Source organism: Hydra viridissima, unplaced genomic scaffold, assembly GCF_058129835.1.
Source record: "Hydra viridissima isolate aposymbiotic clone 2 unplaced genomic scaffold, HvirCarnegie_v1 scaffold_21, whole genome shotgun sequence".
Classification (NCBI taxonomy): domain Eukaryota; kingdom Metazoa; phylum Cnidaria; class Hydrozoa; order Anthoathecata; family Hydridae; genus Hydra; species Hydra viridissima.
The window spans coordinates 443,931-471,540 of record NW_028324320.1 but is presented as its reverse complement, the minus strand read 5'-3'; the positions used below and the strand labels follow the sequence as shown (position 1 = coordinate 471,540).

General features: G+C 16.6%; 2 protein-coding genes across 12 annotated transcripts in view; one reads left to right on the top strand and one right to left on the bottom strand.

Moving 5' to 3' along the window:
* Positions 1-27,610, top strand: part of LOC149876386 (uncharacterized) — a 195,896-nt gene that overhangs the window by 107,142 nt on the left and 61,144 nt on the right. For 6 of the 10 annotated variants that reach the window (XM_090075427.1, XM_090075428.1, XM_090075425.1 and 3 more), the window contains one exon: positions 11,359-11,429. Coding sequence is in view for 3 of the 10 variants with exons in the window: in XM_090075423.1 (XP_089931549.1) it covers positions 11,359-11,420 (62 nt within the window). In the remaining 7 variants the exon portion in view is untranslated. The remainder of the gene's footprint in view (positions 1-11,358; positions 11,430-27,610) is intronic. The other 4 variants (XM_090075423.1, XM_090075421.1, XM_090075424.1 and 1 more) reach the window with 1 other exon arrangement.
* LOC149876384 (uncharacterized) overlaps positions 14,196-27,610 on the bottom strand; it is a 264,010-nt gene continuing 250,595 nt past the window's right edge. For both annotated transcript variants that reach the window (XM_090075446.1, XM_090075445.1), the window contains one exon: positions 14,196-14,377. In XM_090075446.1, the coding sequence (XP_089931572.1) occupies positions 14,293-14,377 (85 nt within the window). In that variant the 3' untranslated portion in view covers positions 14,196-14,292. The remainder of the gene's footprint in view (positions 14,378-27,610) is intronic.

The following is a 27,610-nucleotide window of genomic DNA, read 5'->3' as shown; positions in this document are numbered from 1 at the left end:
GCTTCAAAAGATAACATTCTTGATTATCTTTAGCGTCCATTTTAATAACAGTAGTTATATCTTTATCCATGTTATAGCCGCCGCGAGCAAGATAAAAAGGAGATATATAGTCGCTAACCCAAATACTAAAAGCTTTATTTATATATTTATCTAACTTATATTCTAGTATAGCTCTTTTTAAAATCCATTTTTGATCAAAAGAAAATCCATTAAAATCAACTATCCATTCAGGTTTAATATTATTTATTATATAAAAAAATGCTTTAAGCATTTCTATTTCAGACATAAAAGCAAATATATTAGTATCATCTGATTCTATAAATATTGGCGCTAATATTAAAGTTACTTTAGTTTCATCTTTGCCACGTTCATCGCTAATAGTCATTGATATCATTGATATTAAATCATTTTTATTTTCCGGCGCTGGAAAATCGTTATTTTTATTACCTGCATAGCATTCTATATCGTAGACTATACTAATACCTACATTGTTTAGCTCTAAAGCAGTATAATCATTTATATCTACATTAGTTATGTTTTCAAGTGAAAAAACACTATATTCATGCTCAATAGTAGTTTTTTTATCTTCTTGTTTTATATAATTTTCAATACATATCCATTGAGCAGTATTTATATTATTTTTTGATATAAACATAATTAAATCATCTTTATAACTGTAACTCATCATATTACTTGCTATTTTATCTTTTAGATTAGGAATTTTATCAAATACATCTATATATAGCCGCCTATCTTTCATAGATGCAAAATATATTCTTAGCCATTTATTATTTTGTCCATAGAATCCATTATTTATATAAGTTCCATTTTCTATTTTTTTTATTATATAATTATTATAATTATGTGATATAAATATTTCATTTATTTTAATTAGAAATGGAGTTTCGTCATTATCCTTTCCTATTATAATATCAATAAAATACATATATTTATCAAATATATGTAATACAGCTTTTTCATTATTGCGTAATGTACCAACTATAGTTATTGGATGTATATTATTTTTGTTTTTAAAAGTAAATGGCGCTATAGTAAAAGAACCAGGCAGAAAATATAATTTATTATTATCTGTTTCACTTATATTATATTTTTTTCTTGTTATACTTTGTAATCTATTTATATCATTTAGTCTGTTATTATTACTATAATCAGAAAATTTCGGCACTTTTAATAGCATGTATATTATGTTAATCAAACAAAGATTTAATTTTATATATTAATTTCAAAAAAAAAAATATTGCTAAATTTATATTTATAATTATAATATATTAATATTTTCGCCCAAAGGATAATTTACGTTCAGCGTCTAGATACTCTAGCGCGCCATATACTAAGAATGATACTAAAGCAAGACTTAGATTATAGCTATTAATACCGTATATAACCATTGAAACAAGAACAAAAAATATAATAACACCTAATATTCCTAATAACATAATATGTAGTTTTTTTTAATATATATTTTATATCAGTAAAAATAATAAATTATCTTATGATGTTGGATAAAGAGATGTTTTTTCTAAATTATTAGTATTATTACTTGCTAAGTTTTGAAAATATCCTCTACTTCCTCCAGATGCTGGATACATAAAAACACCTGTAATTAAGAATATAAAAGTAATAGCCATTAAAGTAAATCCTACTGGTTTATCCATTTTATGCATAACTTCAACTAAAGCGATTATACCTAGTGCGATAACACACATAAGATTTAAGCCTTTTTTTGACATAACAAAAGATAATACTCCATTTAAAGCGTTCGCGGCAACAAAATTCATATTATAAATAAGATTTCAATAAATTAATATCTTTATTAACAAAAAAAACTATTTGAGTTTATGGAGAGAATAACTAATAATAATTCTCTTTTGTTTTTTTTACATAGTAGTAGAATAACTATATAAAATGTTTACTAACTTATTTAGTTTATAATACATAATATTACTATCTTGCTGCGAAATATATTTTTTAATAAAACATTTAATAAAATCAAATAAAAAATCTCTACCAAATTGATTATAAATATCAGAAATATTACAAAGAATTTTTTCTACACTCATGTTTTTAATTTCGTCCATTTTTATATTTGGAATTTTATAATCACCTTTACCTTCGCAGAGTAGATTATTTCTAACTTGTATTATAAGTTCTAACACACAAATAGATATTTTTAGTATTTTATCATATGTATCAAAATTATTACAATTATTATTATATATAGTTAGTATACTGTGCTGAATATTACTAATATTTTTAACTGTTTGTAGCGCTAGATGATTTATTAATGCTCTTTCTTTAATATCATTATTTATCGAAATATTAAATCCAAATTTATTTGCTACAAAGCCTAATCTTTTATAAGTATTTTCATCGGCTAGTATTTCATGTATAAAAAATGTTATACATTCAATAAGGTGTGAAGTTTTATCGTCTGCTCCTAGTATAATCATTTTTGTTTTAGGATGTAAAAAATCTACAGTATTATTATCGTTATAAGAATTAACAAAAATTTTTTCTTCATTATTATTTAAATTATAATTAAGCCGCGATAATGCTGGTTTTTGGCAGGAAGTAAAATATGGAGTATGTTTAATAAAACTATCAGCATCTTGATAAAACATATGCGAATTATTAATATCGTAATTTATATCATTCATTATATCAATCTCTTTATATTATAATAAAAAAAAATATTAATTATAATTTTCCGCAAAAAGGAAAATTTAACTATTGTTTTTTATATATTGATATATTGAATTCATTCCATTAATTATAGTATTAGGTGGAATTTGGAGCATCCAATTACTAGAAGTTATTTTAGGTACAGTTAAACAAATCATATTATTATTATATATAAAATCTAATACAAGTTTAACAAAACTTAAATCTTCTGTTTTTATTTCTCTATTTAGTGGAATATATAATATTGCTTTATTTAAAGCTAAATATGTTTTAATATTAGTATTAATACCATACTAAATATAAATACCATACTAAATATATAATTAATTATATATTTAGTATGGTATTTATATTTTTTTTGTTTGTATGTAAATTTTTTTAACATTTATGTAAATTAAATTACATTTTTGTATTTTTCTGCACAAATGTAATTTAATTTACACAAATGTAATTTTAAGTTGCACAAATGTAATTTAATTTACACAAATGTAATTTTAAGTTGCACAAATGTAATTTAATTTACACAAATGTAATTTTAAGTTGCACAAATGTAATTTAATTTGCACAAATGTAATTTTAAGTTGCACATAATTTACACAAATGTAATTTTAATTTGCACAAATGTAATTTAATTTACACAAATGTAATTTTAAGTTGCACAAATGTAATTTAATTTACACAAATGTAATTTTAAGTTGCACAAATGTAATTTAATTTGCACAAATGTAATTTTAAGTTGCACATAATTTACACAAATGTAATTTTAATTTGCACAAATGTAATTTAATTTACACAAATGTAATTTTAAGTTGCACAAATGTAATTTAATTTACACAAATGTAATTTTAAGTTGCACAAATGTAATTTAATTTGCACAAATGTAATTTTAAGTTGCACATAATTTACACAAATGTAATTTTAATTTGCACAAATGTAATTTAATTTACACAAATGTAATTTTAAGTTGCACAAATGTAATTTAATTTGCACAAATGTAATTTTAAGTTGCACAAATGTAATTTAATTTGCACAAATGTAATTTTAAGTTGCACATAATTTACACAAATGTAATTTTAATTTGCACAAATGTAATTTAATTTACACAAATGTAATTTTAAGTTGCACATAATTTACACAAATGTAATTTTAATTTGCACAAATGTAATTTAATTTACACAAATGTAATTTTAAGTTGCACAAATGTAATTTAATTTACACAAATGTAATTTTAAGTTGCACAAATGTAATTTAATTTGCACAAATGTAATTTTAAGTTGCACATAATTTACACAAATGTAATTTTAATTTGCACAAATGTAATTTAATTTGCACAAATGTAATTTTAAGTTGCACATAATTTACACAAATGTAATTTTAATTTGCACAAATGTAATTTTAAGTTGCACAAATGTAATTTAATTTGCACAAATGTAATTTTAAGTTGCACATAATTTACACAAATGTAATTTTAATTTGCACAAATGTAATTTAATTTGCACAAATGTAATTTTAAGTTGCACATAATTTACACAAATGTAATTTTAATTTGCACAAATGTAATTTAATTTACACAAATGTAATTTTAAGTTGCACAAATGTAATTTAATTTGCACAAATGTAATTTTAAGTTGCACAAATGTAATTTAATTTGCACAAATGTAATTTTAAGTTGCACAAATGTAATTTAATTTGCACAAATGTAATTTTAAGTTGCACATAATTTACACAAATGTAATTTTAATTTGCACAAATGTAATTTAATTTACACAAATGTGATTTTAAGTTGCACATAATTTACACAAATGTAATTTTAATTTGCACAAATGTAATTTAATTTACACAAATGTAATTTTAAGTTGCACAAATGTAATTTAATTTACACAAATGTAATTTTAAGTTGCACAAATGTAATTTTAAGTTGCACAAATGTAATTTTAAGTTGCACATAATTTACACAAATGTAATTTTAATTTGCACAAATGTAATTTAATTTACACAAATGTAATTTTAAGTTGCACAAATGTAATTTAATTTACACAAATGTAATTTTAAGTTGCACATAATTTACACAAATGTAATTTTAATTTGCACAAATGTAATTTAATTTACACAAATGTAATTTTAAGTTGCACAAATGTAATTTTAAGTTGCACATAGTTTACACAAATGTAATTTTAATTTGCACAAATGTAATTTAATTTACACAAATGTAATTTTAAGTTGCACAAATGTAATTTAATTTGCACAAATGTAATTTTAAGTTGCACAAATGTAATTTTAAGTTGCACAAATGTAATTTTAAGTTGCACAAATGTAATTTAATTTGCACAAATGTAATTTTAAGTTGCACAAATGTAATTTTAAGTTGCACAAATGTAATTTTAAGTTGCACATAATTTACACAAATGTAATTTTAATTTGCATAAATGTAATTTTAATTAGCACAAATGTAATTTAATTTACACAAATGTAATTTTAAGTTGTACAAATGTAATTTAATTCGCACAAATGTAATTTTAAGTTGCACAAATGTAATTTACAAAAAAAAATATACATACTAAATATATTTATTAATATAACTTAATTAATAATTTAATATCTATATTATGTATTTAATTCAATAAAAAAATATTAATATATTTACTCATTATTTATATTTAACTTATTATTCAATAAAAATATTTAATTATATTAACTATTAGCAGTATAAATATTTAATTTCTTGTTCACTAAACAACAAATTACTATTAATATATTATATATTTATTTTTAGTAAACAAAAATAATCTAATTATATATTTGTTATTTAGCCGGCAAAATAATTAATTTAACTGTAAATAATTTAATTATTTTATATTTGTTATTTTTTTTACTGCCGAATAATTTTAGCAAATAAGATAATTTAATTTATATATCTGTTCTTAGCAGATAAAATATTTAATTATATGTTTATTATTTAACCGCTAAAATAATTTATATATATATATATTTGTTATTAGCCGCTAAAATAATTTAATTATATATTTGTTTAATTATATGTTTATTATTTAACCGCTAAAATAATTTATATATATATATTTGTTATTAGCCGCTAAAATAATTTAATTATATATTTGTTTAATTGCTAAATAATTAATTATATATATTTATTATAACTGCTAAATAATTAATTATATATATTTGTATTAGCAGATAAAGTATTTAATTATACATTTGTTATAACTGCTAAATAATTAATTATATATTTGTTATAGCTGCTAAATATTTAATTATATATTTGTTATAACTGCTAAATATTTAATTATATATATTTATTATAATTGTTAAGTAATTAATTATATATATCTGTATTAGTAGATAAAGTATTTAATTATACATTTGTTATAACTGCTAAATATTTAATTATATATATTTGTTATAACGGCTAAATATTTAATTATATATTTAATTATATATATTTGTTATAACTGCTAAATATTTAATTATATATTTAATTATATATATTTGTTATAAATGCTAAATATTTAATTATATATTTAATTATATATATTTGTTATAACTGCTAAATATTTAATTATATATTTATATTAACTGCTAAATATTTAATTATATATTTGTTATAGCCGCTAAGTAATTAATTATATATTTATTATAGCCGCTAAATATTTAATTATATATTTATATTAACTGCTAAATATTTAATTATATATTTGTTATAGCCGCTAAGTAATTAATTATATATTTATTATATCCGCTAAATATTTAATTATATATATTTATTATAACTGTTTAAGTAATTAATTATATATATCTGTATTAGCAGATAAAGTATTTAATTATATATTTGTTATAACTGCTAAATATTTAATTATATATTAGTTATAACTGCTAAATATTTAATTATATATATTTATTATAACTGTTAAGTATTTAATTATATATATCTGTATTAGCAGATAAAGTATTTAATTATATATTTGTTATAACTGCTAAATATTTAATTATATATTAGTTATAACTGCTAAATATTTAATTATATATATTTATTATAACTGTTAAGTATTTAATTATATATATCTGTATTAGCAGATAAAGTATTTAATTATATATTTGTTATAACTGCTAAATATTTAATTATATATATTTATTATAACTGTTAAGTATTTAATTATATATATCTGTATTAGCAGATAAAGTATTTAATTATATATTTGTTATAACTGCTAAATATTTAATTATATATATTTATTATAACTGTTAAGTAATTAATTATATATTTGTTATAGCCGCTAAGTAATTAATTATATATATCTGTATTAGCAGATAAAGTATTTAATTATATATATCTGTATTAGCAGATAAAGTATTTAATTATATATTTTTTTTTAGCGGCAAATAATTAATTATATATTTAATTATATATTTGTTTTTAGCGGCAAATAATTAATTATATATTTAAATATTAGCAAATAAAGTATTTAATTATATATTTGTTAGCCGCTAAATAATTAATTATATATTTGTATTAGGCAAAAGTATTTAATTATATATACTTGTTATAACTGCTAAATATTTAATTATATATATCTGTTATAGCAGCTAAATATTTAATTATATATTTGTTATAACTGCTAAATAATTAATTATATATTTGTATTAGCAGATAAAGTATTTAATTATATATTTGTTATAACTGCTAAATATATAATTATATATATTTGTTAGCCGCTAAATAATTAATTATATATTTAATTATATATTTCTTATAGTGAAGAAAAATAATTAATTATATATTTATATTAGCAGATAAAGTATTTATTATATATTTGTTAGCCGCTAAATAATTAATTATATATTTGTTATAACTGCTAAATATTTAATTATATATATTTGTTATAACTGCTAAATATTTAATTATATATATTTGTATTAGCAGATAAAGTATTTAATTATATATTTGTTAGCCGCTAAATAATTAATTATATATTTGTATTAGGCAAAAGTATTTAATTATATATACTTGTTATAACTGCTAAATATTTAATTATATATATCTGTTATAGCAGCTAAATATTTAATTATATATTTGTTATAACTGCTAAATATTTAATTATATATTTATATTAGTAGATAAAGTATTTAATTATATATACTTGTTATAACTGCTAAATATTTAATTATATATATCTGTTATAGCCGCTAAATATTTAATTATATATTTGTTATAACTGCTAAATATTTAATTATATATTTGTTATAGCCAGTAAATAATTAATTATATATATTTGTTTTTGACGGTAAAAAATTAATTATATATTTGTTATAGCTGCTAAATATTTAATTATATATACTTGTTATAACTGCTAAATATTTAATTATATATTTGTATTAGGCAGATAAGTATTTAATTATATATTTGTTAGCCGCTAAATATTTAATTATATATTTGTATTAGGCAGATAAAGTATTTAATTATATATATATATTTGTTAGCTGCTAAATAATTAATTATATATTTATTATAGCTGCTAAATAATTAATTATATATTTAATTATATATATTTGTATTAGCGAATAAAGTATTTAATTTTATATATATTTGTTAGCTGCTAAATAATTAATTTTATATTTGTTATAGATGCTAAATAATTAATTATATATTTAATTATATATATTTGTATTTAGCAGAGATAAAGTATTTAATTATATATTTATATTAGTAGATAAAGTATTTAATTATATATATTTGTTATAACTGCTAAATAACTAATTATATATATTTGTATTAGCAGATAAAGTATTTAATTATATAATTAATTATATATTTGTTATAGATGCTAAATAATTAATTATATATTTAATTATATATATTTGTATTTAGCAGAGATAAAGTATTTAATTATATATTTATATTAGCAGATAAAGTATTTAATTATATATATTTGTTATAACTGCTAAATAACTAATTATATATATTTGTATTAGCAGATAAAGTATTTAATTATATAATTAATTATATATTTGTTAGCCGTTAAAATAATTAATTATATATTTGTTATTAGCGGCTAAATATTTAATTATATATTTTTTTTTAGCGGTAAACAATTAATTATATATTTAATTATATATTGGTTATAACTGCTAAATAATTAATTATATATTTGTTATTAGCGGCTAAATATTTAATTATATATTTAATTATATATATCTGTATTAGCAGATAAAGTATTTAATTATATATTTGTTATAGCTACTAAATATTTAATTATATATATTTGTTTTTAGCGGCAAAAATTAATTATATATATCTGTATTAGCAGATAAAGTATTTAATTATATATATATTTATATTAGCAGATAAAGTATTTAATTATATATTTGTTATAGCTGCTAAATATTTAATTATATATTTGTTATAGCCACTAAATAATTAATTATATATTTGTATTAGTAGATAAAGTATTTAATTATATATACTTGTTATAACTGCTAAATAATTAATTAATATATTTAATTATATATTTGTATTATAGCTGCTAAATATTTAATTATATATATTTGTATTAGTGGAGATAAAGTATTTAATTATAGCCGCTAAATAATTAATTATATATATTTGTATTAGCAAATAAGTATTTAATTATAGCGGCAAACAATTAATTATATATATTTGTATTAGTGGAGATAAAGTATTTAATTATAGCGGCTAAATATTTAAATGTATATTTGTTAGCGGCTAAATATTTAATTTATATATTTGTTAGTTATAACTGCTAAATATTTAGCAGATAAAAAAATAATTTAATTATAGCGGCTAAATATTTAAATATATATTTGTTATAGCGGCTAAATATTTAAATATAGCGGCTAAATATTTAAATATATATTTGTTATAGCAGATAAAGTATTTAATTATATATTTGTTATAGCGGCTAAATATTTAAATATAGCGGCTAAATATTTAAATATAGCGGCTAAATATTTAAATATATATTTGTTATAGCAGATAAAGTATTTAATTATATATTTGTTATAGCGGCTAAATATTTAAATATAGCGGCTAAATATTTAAATATAGCGGCTAAATATTTAAATATATATTTGTTATAGCAGATAAAGTATTTAAATATATATTTGTTATAGCTGCTAAATATTTAAATATATATTTGTTATAGCAGATAAAGTATTTAAATATATATTTGTTATAGCGGCTAAATATTTAAATATAGCGGCTAAATATTTAAATATATATTTGTTATAGCAGATAAAGTATTTAATTATATATTTGTTATAGCGGCTAAAGTATTTAAAATATAATATTTGTTATAGCTGCTAAATATTTAATTATATATTTGTTATAGCTGCTTATTTAATTTATATATTTAAATATATATTTACTCTTAGCGGTGAAACAATTAATTATATATTTGTTTATAGCGGCTAGATATTTAATTTATATATTAGTTAGTTATAACTGCTAAATATTTAGCAGATAAAAAAATAATTTAATTATAGCGGCTAAATATTTGATTTATTATATTAGTTCTTAGCGGCGAAATTATTAATTGTATATTAGTTTTTAGCGGTGAAATTATTAATTATATATTAGTTCTCAATAGATAAGTATTTAATTATATATTTGCTATATTTGTATTTAGCGGAGATAAAGTATTTAATTATATATTTGATCTTAGCAGAGAAAATAATTTAATTTATATATTATTTGCTTATAATAGCAGAATAATTAATTTATATATTTGTTATAGCTGTTGTAGCTACTAAATAATTATAATTAATTATATATTTGTATTAGCAGATAAGATAATTTAATTTATATATTTGCTTATATATTTGTTTTTAGCGGCTAAAATATTTAATTTATATATTTGTTATAGCTGTTGTAGCTACTAAATAATTATAATTAATTATATATTTGTATTAGCAGATAAGATAATTTAATTTATATATTTGCTTATATATTTGTTTTTAGCGGCTAAAATATTTAATTTATATATTTGTTATAGCTGTTGTAGCTACTAAATAATTATAATTAATTATATATTTGTATTAGCAGATAAGATAATTTAATTTATATATTTGCTTATATATTTGTTTTTAGCGGCTAAAATATTTAATTTATATATTATTTGTTCTTAGCGGCGGAATAATTAATTTATATATTATTTGTTTTTAGCAGATAAGATGATTTAATTTATATAATATTTGTTTTTAACGGCCAAAATAATTTAATTTATATATTATTTGTTCTTAGCAGCTAAAATAATTTAATTTATATAATATTTGTTTATAGTAGGGCGAAATAATTTAATTTATATATTTGCTTATATATTAGTTATTTAGCGGCTAAAATAATTTAATTTATATATTTGTTCTTAGCAGCTAAAATAATTAATTATATAATGTTTGTTTATAGTAGGGCGAAATAATTTAATTATAATAGTGGTGATTTAAATTTTTATTGTAATTGTAGAATAAAGTAGTTATATATTAGTTATACGGCGGGGCTATAAAGTTTAATTAATTTTGCAGAAAAAAAAATAATTATATATAATATTGAATAATATATTTAAATTATATTAACTAATTGTTGTAATAGATTTTTACATTTGTAATATTTTAATATATTTTCTTTAGTTTCATAATCTGTGTGAAATCCAAGCTTTTTAAGATACATACAATCGCAATTAGTACTAAAGGTAAATGATGTAGGTATATTATATTTCTTTTCTAATAAATTAATTATAGACCATTTTTCGATTAATTTTTCAATTAAAACTCCTAAGTTATTTTTAAAAGGACTATAATTATCAGTAACTAATACTTCTGCAATTTTATCTTCACCTAAAGTTATATATTCTAATTTATTAAGATTTATATTATTTATAGTCGAATAAGAAGATACATATTTATATAATTTAATAGTTAAACCTAAGTCAACTAATTCATTATTTATTTTTTGTATTGCTTCTTGAATAACAGTTTTATTAAAATTATCTATATTTACACATTTTCCAGTATTATAATCTTCAGGTATTACATATAAGAAAAATCCGCTATTATTAAATTGATTTATAATATCTTTTTTAATTTTATTTAGATCATCGTTATTATAATCTGTAAATGATAATTTTATTACTTCTTTTGCATTATTTTCAATTGTTTCTGCATTTTTTTTATTTTTTGTATTAAAATCAGATACAAAAGCAAATTCATTATTATTGTTTTTATCATTTAAACCAATATAGAATTTTAAATTATATTTATTATTGTCGATCACACAAGTATTTGTCATTAAATGATTTTCATTACAGTAACAATAATCATTTATAGTTTCTTTTGGATCTTCTACTAAAATATATTTTATAATTTCCATTTTAATTATTTTTATTTAGTAAAAATAAATTCAAAACAATTATATTTAAGTAGCAAGATGATTATTTTTATATTAACCTTGTATTCAGTGATAATAGCAGTGTTTGAATAATTGGTAAATATTTAATTTATATATCTATAGAAAAAGTAGAAAAAAGATATACAGTAATAACATTACATTAGTGTTATCATTATTTGATCTTAGCGGTTAAAATAATTAATTATATATATTTGTTATAGCTGCTAAATATTTAATTTATATATTTGTTATAATTAGTTCTTAGTAGATTAAGTATTTAATTATAATGTTTGTTATAGTGAGGTGAAATAATTAATTATATATTAGTTCTTAGCAGATTAAGTATTTAATTAATTATATATTAGTTCTTAGCAGATAAATATTTAATTAATTATAATATTTGTTATAGTAAGGCGAAATAATTAATTATATATATTTGTTTTTAGCAGTTGGAATAATTAGTTATATATTTATTTTACTTAGTAAGTAAAATAATTTAGTTAAGTATTTAATTTATATATTTGTTTTTAGCAGTTAGATTATATATTTGTTATATTAGTTAGTTACTTACTAGATAATAGAGTAATTTAGAGTGGAGACATAATTAATTATAAAATTACATTTTATGTTATTACTAAATATTTTTTTTTATTGCTTCTTTTTGCGGTTTCTAAGCAGTGAAAAAAAATACATAGAGTAGTAAACTATGATAATTAAATTATATTATTTAAATTAAATTTAAATAATATGATTTAATTACTATAGTTTACTACGCTATGTAAGTTTTTTGGGTTTTAGTGGGTCAGTCCAAGTAAGATGAAAATTCATTTATATCATTTATAAATGTTGTAAATGAACGTATAAATTTATCGAATTTTTGATCACTATCTATATTATATCGCGCATTTTCGCATTGAAAGATTAAATAATCATACATTCTATCTTTTGGTTCACATTTTAAAACAGCATTATCTCCATAATAATTTTCACATGCTTCACATTTTGCCCAAATAATATGAGGTTTGATTGCTATAAAATGAATTCCATTATATAACACTCTGGCTTCATTATATTTAGTTTCAACATCCATTTTTCTTTAACGCTAAGTATAGTTAAACACTTAATTTATATTATAATTACCTAAATCAAATTTAAAAACATGTATTTATAAAAAAATAGCAAATTTATTTTCAAATTATACGTAGTGGTTAGCAGAAAAAATATCTACTATTCCACTACTCGTGTAATATTATATTATACTGATTTTTTATTTATATATATTTAAATATAAACTTATTAAAATTATAAATTCTAATACTTTTATATAGCTTTTAAATTTACTATATGCAGATAAATCAATATTACTTTCTTTTTTTAATAGTTTTAATAAAATATTAATTAATTATATATTAGTTATTAGCAGTTATAATTAATTATATATAGTTATTAGCAAAATAATTAATTATATATTAGTTATTAGCGGCTATAATTAATTATATATTAGTTATTAGCGGCTATAATTAATTATATATTAGTTATTAGCAGCTATAATTAATTATATATTAATTATTAACAGAATAATTTTATATATTAGTTATTAGCAAAATAAAATAATTGATTATAGTTTGCTATTTAGCTAGCAGAATTTATTAATTTTACTTTAATTGAAGAGAAAATAAAGCAAAAAAGAAGAGAGAGAAAAAAAAATTATATAGAGTAATAAATTATAATTATTAACTTAAATTATTTAAATTTTATTAAATATAATTTAAATTAATTATTATAATTTATTACTCTATATAATTTTTTTATAATAATGATTTATTCTTTAATTTTCTATAAGATAATAATTATATAAAATAGTTTTTAAAGTTTCTTTAGCGTCATTTATTATAGACAAATAAAAAGGAATAATTATTTTAGAATAGAAATTAAACGCTTCAATGTTATTTTTAATCATATTATAAACATGATTACATACTACTATATCTGGTTCATTTGGCATTACTACTTGAGGTATTCTTGGTCCGCATTGATAAGCTCCATCGCAGTTATTTTTCTCTTGTAACATATCGATATATTTTATCAGTAATTTTTTATCAGGTATATTTTCTATCATTTCTTCATGTTTTTGAATAAGAATATTTAAAACACAAGATATATCATCTGCAGCATCTTTATCTTCTTTTTTTAGTACTTCCAAGTATTCTAATAAGTAGTCTTTCTTTCCAGAGACAAGAACAGTTAGTAAATTGTTTTTGTCTAAAAACATTATAGCTGATTCGTGTATATTCATTTTCAACTTATAAATGAGAATAGCAAGTATTATTAAAAACACTTAATTTTATATTATAATTATTGTAAGTAAAACATAAAAAAGATGATATATAAATAAATACTAAATTTACTTCAATTTAATTATTTTTTTTTATTGTTTTTTAATAATGTTAGCTTAAAATGAATATTTATTAAAAAAATAATAAAATTCTGGTAATAAATTTTTAGCGTGAAATTCTTTGCTAATTTTAGTATATTCATTGTATATATATTATAACAATTATCACTAAGATGTGTAATTAAAATACATTTAATTTATGTTTATAATATTTATTATAAAATACATTCTTTATAGCTAAGTAATTAAACACTTAACTCAAATTATAATTATTATTTAAATAAAATTAAAAAAATTTATTTATAAAAAAAAATAATAAATTTACTTCTAATTAATAATTTTTATTAAATAATATATAAAATAGATTATACTTTGTTATTATAAATGAAAAATAGAACTTCTAATAATTTTTTTTTATAATTAATTAAATATTTTATAGTAATATTAACAATAATTAATATATATGTAATAAGTTAAAGTTAAATAAACGCTTTTATTATTTATTTAAGCAATATATAAAATATCTATATTATTTGTCTTTATTATATTTAATTCTATTTCTTATTTATAAAATATTTTTTATATTGATTATGTAGTAATTTAATAAAATAAATTATTATATAGTATTTTTATTCTGATTTTAATAAAGTAAATAAATAGAATATATTTTTGATATTTAAAATTAAATATAAAAAATATTAATTATTTTAAATATTATTAATAAATAATAATGTATAAATCTTTAAAAAATATTTATGAAATATGTGATAAATGTAAAATTTTAAAATCTCTTAGTTGTTATTGCGACTATCATAATAATAAAATAAAAAAAATTATTAATAATGAAATAAAATATAAAAAATGTAAATATTGTGATATTGATTATGATAATGTTAAACATTTATTATCTTGCAGCAAAAATATTATAAATATTAATAATGATTTTTATGACAAAATAGAAAAAAAATTATATTATGATACAAATAAAAAAGAATATATATTATGTTTTGAAGAAAATCATATATAAATTTTTGTTTATAAAATAATAAATTATATATTTATTATTATTATTTAATTATAAGATAATATAAAAAATATAAATAATATTTTTAATTTTAAAATAAATTTCTTATAAACAAAAAAATATATATATATTAATAATTTTAATATTTTAAGTGAATTAATTATTTAAAATATTAAAATTATTAATATATATATATTTTTTTTTGTTATTTTTTTTTTGTTATTTTTTTTTGTTATTTTTTTTTTTGTTATTTATTTTTTGTTATTTATTTTTGTTATTTATTTTTAATAATTTATGCCTTAACTCTTTAATTATATATTTTAAATTAGAGATAATATTACTATTTTTAAGTTTTTCTAATTTGCCAGATATATCATTCAAATCGCATTTATAATTATTTCCTTTTATATAATTTAAAAGATTTTCTATATTATTATTCAGATACATTATAAAGTTTTCATAATTATTTAAATATTTATTATTTTCAGTTTCGCCCAATTCTATATTAAAATTATAAAAATATTGTCCAGTTGAATTATTTTCACATTCATCATCAGGAATATAAAATTTTAATCTTATACAAGAAATTTCTTTTTTTTCACCTTTTCCATTATTACGTCTTAATGGAAAAATAGAATGTATACAATTTAAATTGCAATTAGGATAATTATCATCTGATAAATAAAATAATAATATTTTAGTTAGAATTATGTTAATTAATTCTTTAAAATTTGAATGCTTGTGTATTTTTTTATCTAAATCATTATTATCTTTACTATCTACATTAATAATTATTGAATTTTCTTCTATCATTTTTTCAGTTTCAGTTTTCATAATCTCTTCACTAACAATTTCTTTTATTTTGTTGAAAAATTTTTGTTGATTTTCATTTAAAAGATTTTCTTTACTTTGCATTTTCTGATTTCTTAATAAGAAATTAAAACAATTAAGTTTAATATTCTTATTGTTAAGAGCTTTATTTTTTAAATAAATAAAACCCTAAATTCAAATAAATAAACATGTTTTATATCTTATAATTAAGCAAAAAAATACAATATTTTTATAGAAATTAATTATTAGTTAACTGTTATTAATTTTATTTTAATTTAATTTTTTCTGCGATTAAATAAAAATATATATAATTTATTTGATTATTTATATAAATTAATAAAAAATGAATATTAATTTTAAATATAATTTATATGATTGCAATAACTTAAGTTATATAGATAATAATAATAAAAATTATCTTTATTTATTATTTATACATCCTAAAAAAGAAGATACTAATAATATTGAAAATTATTATAATAATATAAAATGCAATAATATCGAAGAATTTAATAAATGTTTAAATTATTATATGTTAAATAAAATAGATATTAATTTATTAAGAAAAAAAATAATAACTGATATTAATAATAATTATAATTTATTTATTATAAAAATTAAACTAGGAGATAATTATATTTCAGATAGTACAAACAATAACAATTATTATAAAATAATAATTAATGATGATATATTAGATGAAAATTCTAATGTAAAACAAATTTTTTATAATTTAAATAGAAATACCTTTTTAGCAGGTATAAATATAAAAATTAATATTGTTGATTATTTTGTGAAAAATGAAGGCGATGATGAAAATGATTATTATTTCTGCGATAATTTCTGCAAAGTAAATAAAAATTATGATTTTATAGAAATAGGTAATTATTCTATAAATAATAAAGCAAATAATATTTTACATTTTAATAATAAATTCAATAATGAAGATTTTACATTATTTAGTATTATTGTAAATATTATGTGTTTAAGTAATTATAGTAAATTTTATGAAAAAACAGAATTAGTTAATTTTGTGAAAAATATAATATGTGATAGTCTAAATTAATATTTATTTAAGTAAAATTATAATATATATATTTTTTTACTATCTATTAAATTTGATTATATTAAATTTAATTATAAATATGAATAATAATACTAATTATATTCATGAATTTGGTGGAAGATTAAATATTGATAATTGTTCTTCATATTGTAATGAATTAAAAGATTATAAATCTTTCGTATATAAATTAGGATTTATTAGTAAAGAAAATTTTAATATTAATATAAATCTTGACTATATAGATTTCGGTGATAAAGACGATCTTGTTATATTATTTAATATTATAGAAAATATATTTAATAATTATTATATATATATTTATAAAGAATGGATTTTTGATTTAAATGATATTAATACACAAAAAAATAATATTAAAGATGATAATTTTACTTTAGAAATTTTAATTAATGATTTCCAATCTGGTAAATCAAATGAATTTAAAAGTATAATATATATATTAATAGAAATAATAAAATTTAATAAATTAAGATTAAAAACATCTCCAATAATACTAATAACTGCTTTTAATAAAGAAGATTATCATAAATCGTCTTTTAATAATATATATGAAAAATGTTTAAAAGATAACAAATATATTGATTTACATAATATTATAAAATTAAATTTAACACCACTAGTATTGTTTGAAGAAGAGCGTAATAATATTAAATTTTATAATAATATTATTAAAGGTATTAAAAAAAAAAGACCTAATGATATGAGTTTATTTAATATTATAAGTACTTTAATTTTAACAAAAATAAATATTAATAAAAATACTTATAATCGTGAAAGACTAATGATAAAAGACATAATTATAGAATATTTAAGAAAATTATCATAAAAAATATATAAACAACTAAAATAAATAAATATTTTTTTCTGCTAAAATTAATTTAGCGAAAAATATTTAATTGTATTTTTTTTTGTTAGATTATAAATAAAAAATAATAATTGAATTTATTATATTTTTTTTTTATTATATCTTATCTATTTTGATTTAATTACTTCTATATAAAATAATCACGTAATAATAATAATTATATATATATAAAAAAAAATTAAAAAATGCTAAAAAATAAAAAAAATAAATACACTTATAATTGTTATAAAATTAATGATATAATAGAATCTAATTCATTATATGATTTTGATTTGATATGTAATAAAAAGAAAAATAAACAGAAAAAAGTAAATAATATTAATTTTTATTTTAATAATAAATTTGCTAAGAAAAAAAAATTATATAATAAATATAATAACTTGCAGATAATAGAAACAAACAAATTAAATTTATTATTATATATTATTATAACACAGCAAATATTATATTAATTTAGGTTAATAAATATTTTTTTTCTTATTTTATTGTTTATAAAACTATTATAAAAAAATAAATATTTAATATTTATTTTTTTTTTTATATATTTTTTTTTTACACTATAGTTACTTTACTTTTAATAGTAGTCTTGGTAGAATTTTTTTTCATTCCTAGTAAAATTATTTTTTCTTTATTTAAATATTTTTCTTTATTTAGATATTTTTCTTTATAATTATAATACCATTTTATAATATATCTAATTATAAATGCAGCTGTTATTGTTAATATAATAGTACTTATTAATAATATTAATATAATTACTGAAAAAATTCCCCAATTATTAGGATCTAATTTTTTTACTTCTTCTTTAATGTATTTATTTATTATATATTCAAAAGCAGCATTACTTTTACCATTACCTATTAATGTTATATTATTTATATCTAGATACTCAAAAAGAACATTAACATCGTAATAAGGCATTTTAATATATTTTCTATTAATAAATATAAATAGAAAAATCAAACAGAAGTATATATTATTATATAGTATTTAAACACATGATGATATACTACCACTTTCATACCCGGAATCATTATTTTTATTGTTTTTATATATACAATTATATAATATTATATTTATTCTAATTAAGATTACTAACATTAAAACAAATATAAGTATACCTATACCTGCAAATAATATAATTACTCCTGCGTACAAATTTGAAGGAGCGTAATAATAAGGATATTGAAAATGTTGTCCTGGATAAACAGTATCATATAGTTTAATACAAAATGCTGCCACTAATAATCCTATAAGAGATATTATTAAAAGTATAAAAACTATTTTGCTTTTTAATATATATACGATATATGATATAAATCTTATTAATGAGTTTCTTTTCTGTTTGTATTCTACTATTACAATATAAGCAATTGAGAAAACTAAATTAATTACAAAAGCAGAAACTAGAGAAATTATTATTAATAATATTAATAAATCTTTATCTATTTCTACTGCGGTTTTACCAACAGCTTTTGGTGCTAATGTAGTTGTTAAATTCATTGCTGATTTAATTTAAAATATTAAAATATTGAGGTATTTTTTGATATTATTATTTATTTAAATATTTAGTAGTAAAATCAAAACAGAATATATATATAAATATAAACTTTAGCAGAAAAAAAATATATATATGTTTTTTTTGTTAATTTAATTTATTATTTATTATAAATGGAAGTAATAACATATAATAAAATTCTGTATTTTTATTAATATAATAATATATAATAAATACTAATATAAAATATATAATTGCGATAATTATAACAATTATTTCATTACTATTATTTAATAATAGTATAAGAGATATTATTAAAAGTATAAAAACTATTTTACTTTTTAATATATATAGAATATATAATATAAATCTCGTTAATAATTTTTTTTCTGTTTCTATCATCTTTATCGCTATATAAACAATTGAGCAAATTAAATTAAATACAAAAGCAGAAATTATAGAAATTATTACTATTAATATTAATAAAAATTTATTCATTTCAAATACAGTTTTACTAATTATTTTTAGTTATATAATCTGATATAAAATATTTAAACATTTAAATATTTCAGTGTTTAAATATTTAAACAATATAATCAAAATAAAATATATATATAAATTCTAGCAGAAAAAAAATATATATATATATTTTTTTTTATATTTAATTTATCTAAATAATATAATATATATTAAAATTTATTATTTTTGTTTTTTACCAAACACTATAACATACAATTAATAATAATATAATTAATATAATTTCAATAATAATAATAATAGCTATTATGCTGTTATCATTAATTATTTCTTGAGCTTTAGTTAAAATTTCTATTGTAAAATTAACATACGAATGATTATATTTATTTTGTATTGTTGTTAGCGGTTTATCTGTATTAAAAATAATCATTTTAAATATATTATATTATTATATTATAATATAATATATTATAATATTATGTTTGTATTTTTATAAACTAATTATTTAAAATCAAAAAGATAAATATTTAAAAGTTTTTATTTTTTTTCTATTAAGTAACTCCGCAGTAAAAAACTAATAAATACGATTATTTAGCCAAAAATTATAAAATGTGACATTATTTTATTTACTGAAATAAATATTATTAATAAGATTAATAAATTGGAGTATATTATTTTATATATATAATAATTACTAAAATCAAATAACAAAAAGATAAAATAAATTATATTTTATTTATTGTATTTTTTTTTTATTTTTTTATAATAATATATACAATATAAATTTAATAATATAGAAATAAATATTCCAATAAAACTTATTTCATATATATAATATAATCTGCTAAATTTAAAACTATTTATAACATCTTCATAATTTTTTATTAATTTTTTAAATGTAATATCAGTTATATTTTTTAATAATTCTTTATTGTTCATTTTTTGTCTAGTGAAATATAACTTATTAATAATTTTAACGCAAAAAATCAAATAAATAAAATTATTATTTTATAGAAATTTTAAGCAGATTAAATTTATATTTTATAGCTTTTAACTATATTTAATACATTATTATATAAATTAAGTTTATTTTTTAAAATATTTTGTTTTTCTTTATATCTCTTTTTAGATGCTTCATTATCACATGATAAATAAAAACTATTAGTATTAGAAGCAGCTGTTATTTTTCGTATTTTTTGCTCTAATCTACTATATAATGTATTTACAAAAAGATTATAAAAATTAATAATAGATTTATTGTCTTCATTTTCATTAGATTTTAATACTACTGATATTAATATAATAAATTTAAATTCATTAGTTTTTTTATTTTTTTTCGCTATAGTTATATTAAATGATTTAAAATTAGTATTAGCTGTAGGAAATACTTTTTTAACTATTGCAAATATTATATCATTATCTTCTTGATAGCGCGATACAGTGTTTAAATTAATTATAATATAAGATATTAAATTTGTTAAATGATGATCAGATATACCTTTAATTTCATTGCTGCTATTAATAGCATTATTTCTAATAAGAATTTTTATATTTTTGTAATTAATATTAGTGCTCATTTATTTATATTTAATTATAATATAATTTCTATTAAGAAAAAAAAATATATATTATATTAAAGTTTTTATTACTTGTATTTTGGTGGTGATTTTTTATTTAGCTGATAAAAAAGATATTTATTTATTTTATTTTAGTTATATATATATTAAAGAACTATTCTTATAAAAAAAAAATGGATAATAATTATAAAATAAAAATTATAATAATATCTTTTACAAATAAATGCGATCATTTATCTACAGAAAGTAATGATAAATCTTCTATGATTATTAATTATAATACTGAATTTGTATTTGATTTAGATTTATATTGTAATAAATTAAAAGAATTTGAAAATAATTTAATAGAAATTTCTACTATAAAAGAATTTTATAATAATAATTGTAATAATAATAATACTGAAAATATTATACAATTCAATAAATTCATAAATAAAAAAAATATAATAAAATATATTGAACAAAGATTTAATCTTAAAATTAATACTACTCATATAACTGATTATAAATTAATAATAGATTGTTGTAAAGGAATAATATATTGTTTAAATAATAATAATAATATATTTATTAAATGTAATTCTTGTAATCAATTAAATGGTAAAATAATAAATAATATTAATAAAAAAGACTGTAAAGATTATATATATGAAATATCATTGTTTAAAGAGAAATCTATAATACAAGAAATTAAAAATAAACCAATATTTAATATTATAACACATAGCGAAAAATTTAATTTTAATAAAATAAAAAAAAATAATAAATTAAAGAAATTTAAAAACAATAAAAATAATTTAGATAAACATTACACTACTAATATTACTATTAAACAATTACTTAAAAATATAATTGAAGTTAATAACTCTTTACAAAATATTATTTATAATAATAATAATAATGAAGATAATATATTTATTTTAAATAACGATGATTATATTAAAAACTATTTAAAATTACTTATTAAAATTTATAAAAAAAATAAAATAAAAAATATTGAATATAATAAATGTGTTTTAATTATAGATTTTGAAAAAGATATTTGTAGTATTATTATTTATTAATATTATCTATTATTTAATTTAATTTAATTTTTTATAATCTGCAGAAAAACTTTAGAAAATAACTTAAAAATTTGTAAATATATTTACTTATTTGAATTTAATATTTATAATATTAAATTGTATGCAAATTGAAAAAAAAAAATGGATCTTGATGATATATATACTCTTAAAGTAAAAACAGTTGATAACAAAGAAAAAATAATATATAAATCTACAATAAAATCGGATTCTATAAGTCAGAGATTACGACAAAATTCATATATAGAACGTTATTCTAAAACTGATTATTGTACTGTCTCTGATACGATTATACAAAATATTTTTGGATTTATAGCTTACGAAATTAATGAATTTGTTAATTATTATAATCCTCTTAATAAAAATAAACTATTAATTATTATAGCTTATAATAATCAAGAAAATAAACTATCAATTCTTGTTAGACATATTTATGTTGATTATTTAGAAACTAATATAAAAACATCAGAAAATATAATAGTATCGTGTACCGATAATATTCTTAAAGATAAAAATATAATCGATATTTACTGGTATTTAATAAGAATAAATAAAAATTTCTGTTATACAATTGTACAACATATAAGTAATGTTTTTAATAGAAAAATGAAAAAAACTAATTATGGTTTTACTATAACAGATATGCGTAAAGAAATTACTACTAGGAGTGATAATAATAGAGAATGTGAAGAATCTAAAAAAATGATTAAACCTTTTGAAACTAATGCTTATCGTGATAAACTTGCTATTGTAATAAAAACTTATAAAAAAGTAAGAAACTAATAAAAAGTAAAAAACAATAAAAAAATAAAAAACAATAAAAAAGTAAAAAAAAATAAAAAGTAAAAAAAAAATAAATAAAATTTTATTTATTTTTTTTTTATTTTAACTGCTATTAAAAAAAAATATTATTTAAAATAATAGTTTTATTGTTAAAAAAAACTATTTTGTATTATAATAAATAAATTTAATTTATAATATTTTCTGCTATAAATAAAAAATTGCTAATTTTTAAACTAGAATATATAAAAATTATATATTAATATTCGATATTTTCTTCTTGATAAAACGATATTATATTAGTTGTTATTTTATCTATACTATCAAGAAGATATATTATTTTTTTATTAGTATTATTTATATTAGCAAATTTAAAATTATATATAGAATCTAGTTTAACAATCATTTTAATATTTAATTGTTCTACTTTAATATTATTTTTTTCTTTGTTTAAAGTTATTAAAGTTTTTATTAATAGCTCATATAATAGTATTTTATTTAATAATTTAACTAGAATTAATTTTTTATTTTTTTCTAATGTATTATTTAAATCACATATAAAATTAAATATATCTGATAATTCAGGTGTAAATATTTTTATTAAATAATTAATATATATAAGAAATTCATTAGCAGTTTCATAATTATTTATATTTTTAATATTTGCATGTAATAAATCTATATATTCTTTTGATATTATATGATTATTAATTATAATTGCTCTAAATAATATTATATTTAGCAGAATATATGTATATTTATATAATACTTTAGATAATAGACGTAAATTTTCATTATCGAGATTTTCATTAAGATATATAAATATAGTTAATGAGTTAAGAAAATATTTATATTTATTTGTTTTTTTGTATTTTATTAAATTTTCTTTTAATTCATATAAAATATATGATAAACTAAAATTAGATAAGTCAAAATTATCTTTTTCTTCTACAAAAGTAAATTCTATTTTGTAGTATGGATTATTTATATTATATTCTAAATATTTTTCTATTGATTTTATTATATTATTTATTGTGTTAATTATTTTAATTTGCTCTTTTTCACTAAAATCAGGCAAACTATCCATTTTTTAATTACTTAATATTTCAAAATGAATTAATAGAAAAAAAATATTTTTTTTCTGTATATAAAATTATACAAATATAATTTATTAACAAAAAAAAATAAATATGAATAACATTAATACAATAATAATCTACATTGAAAAATCTATTGAACTTTTAGAAAAACTTTATATTGTTTTAAGCAAAATTACTACGCGCATTCAAAGTAAATTAAATAGTAAAAAGAATAAACTAAAAGCTACTTTGTCTACACGTTTAAAGAAATTTCGTAAAACTTTATAATTATAATATTATTATTCGAGTACTGACTTAGCTGCAACTAAGTTAATGCTTAAAATATTATTAACAAACAATGAGTAAAATGTATTTTTGATAAATTTGAATAATTTTTAAATATATAAACAATTATAGATATTTAAATAATATTATAATTGAAAAAAAAAATAAATAAAAGATTGAAAGTATAAAACTAAATACTTCCATTAATTTTACTTATATTATAAATAATAATAGTGAAATTAATGGGCGTAAGAAATTAATCACATCACAATTAAAAAAACAAAAAAAAATAATAATATATAAACTAGTGAGAGAAAAATGTGATTACATTTCTTATTTGTGTGTTAAGTTTAATTTATAACTTCACAGAATCTATCTCTCTTCTCTCCTATTTATATTTATATATTATTATTTTTTTTTTTCTAAAAATAAATTAGCAGAAAAAAAATAAATATTATTTATTATAAAGTAATAAATAATAATTTAGAAATATTAATATTCTATACAGTGAATAAATAAATAATTATTATATATAATATATAAAAAAAAATAAATATAATAAATATTAAATAGTTATTATATTTATATTTTTTTTATTAATTAATATTATATTATAAGATAAATAATTTAATGTTTATTAATTTTAAAAGTTATAAGATATATAATAGAACTTATTTTTTTTATATCTTCTTAATAATTATTATAATTGTTTTGATTATTTAATATTCTGTGTACTCTTTCATATTCTGCTTTAAGTCTATCACTTTCTTCTTTTTCTTGTTGCTGTTTTCTCCATTGCGCACGCATTCTTTCTTCTTTTTCTTCTTCTTCTTTCATAGCTGCTTTTATAGCTGCTTCACGCATATCATTATAATTTCGGTTGTTAGACATTTTAAATTTTTTAATATAAATATATATATATATATTAGTATTTTAAATATAATAATATCAAAATCAAATTTATAATCAACAACACTTTATAAATATTTGACTTTTATTTGATAATTAAAATATATATATATAAAATGAATTTTGAAGTACTACAAAAAAAGTGCAATAAGTGCTTAGAATATATAATATTAAATAGAAAAGATAATCAAGAAATGTGTTGATGTTATAGTGAATATTTAAAAACAGTAATTAACAATGAATCTTATACATTTTTTAAGGATGCTATTAAATGTATAAAATGTAATGAAGAATATTATTATACTAAAGAAGGAGAATTAGAATGTTATTGTGCTTTACTTAATAATGCTTAAAAAATCGGCTAAATATAAATTCTATATACATTAAGATACTGAAACTAACTAAAATAAGTAAAAACCAGCTAAAAATCGGCTAAATATAAATTCTATATACATTAAGATACTGAAACTAACTAAAATAAGTAAAAACCAGCTAAAAATCGGCTAAATATAAATTCTATATACATTAAGATACTGTAACTAACTAAAATAAGTAAAAACCAGCTAAAAATTGGCTAAATATAAATTCTATATACATATAATATAAAAAGATCAAATCAACAAGAATTTTAAATCACATTTTAATATTATCAAAAATGTTATCATTTCTTTTACATTCTTCATCAACTTCGTCAATAACTTTAGAAATCAAATTAGAAGAAAAAGATGAATTTAAATTTTCTGATTTAAATACAAAATGATTTAAATTATTATTTAATTTTGAGCTTTTTTTTTCTTTATCAACAATAAAAGAAGCTTTTTTCTTATTAGCTATATATTTTGAAATATGTTCTTGTAGTCTTAATTGTATTGTCTCAAGATTGCCAGGATTTATAGTGCTAATATCTGGTATTCTTGCTCCATTTTCATAATACAAATTACAGATTATTCCTTTAAAAATAACGCGTTTAATAACATTATCACTTATAGGTATTACTTTTTGTTTCCAGCCATTACTAATTATTATGGTATTACGATCAACATAAGTAAAACTATTTTCATTTGGTAAAAGAAATAAATTTTTTTCTGTAAAGCCAGGCTTATTTAGTACACCGCAGTTAAGTATAGTAAAGCTAGAAAAATCATTTTCACTAACAAGATTTTTTTTCTCATTTTTTTCTACTATATTGTTGTGTCTTTTAATAGCCGCATTATGATTAAAATCAGATACAAGTCTTTTAAATTTATCAGGCAAAATATATTCATCGCTTAAATCTGGGAGATCTTTGTTTTCATCATCAGAAGAATCATATTCTTCTTTTAGCAAATCTATTATTAAACCATTTTTGTTTTTATTTCTACTATTACTTATTCTACTATTTCTGCTACTAGTTTCACTAGTTTTATTACTACTTCTATTAGTCCCGCTAGTTTGACTAGGTGGTTTTAACATTTAGAAATAGATTTTAAATACAAAGTGAAAATTATGTGCAAGATAATAATAGAGTGTAAAAATAACAGTGCTGAATTAAAACTAATGTGCAGTTACTACTATTAGCTTATGTTAAAAAAACATATCTATAATTACTAGCAAAATAGTAAAATCAAAT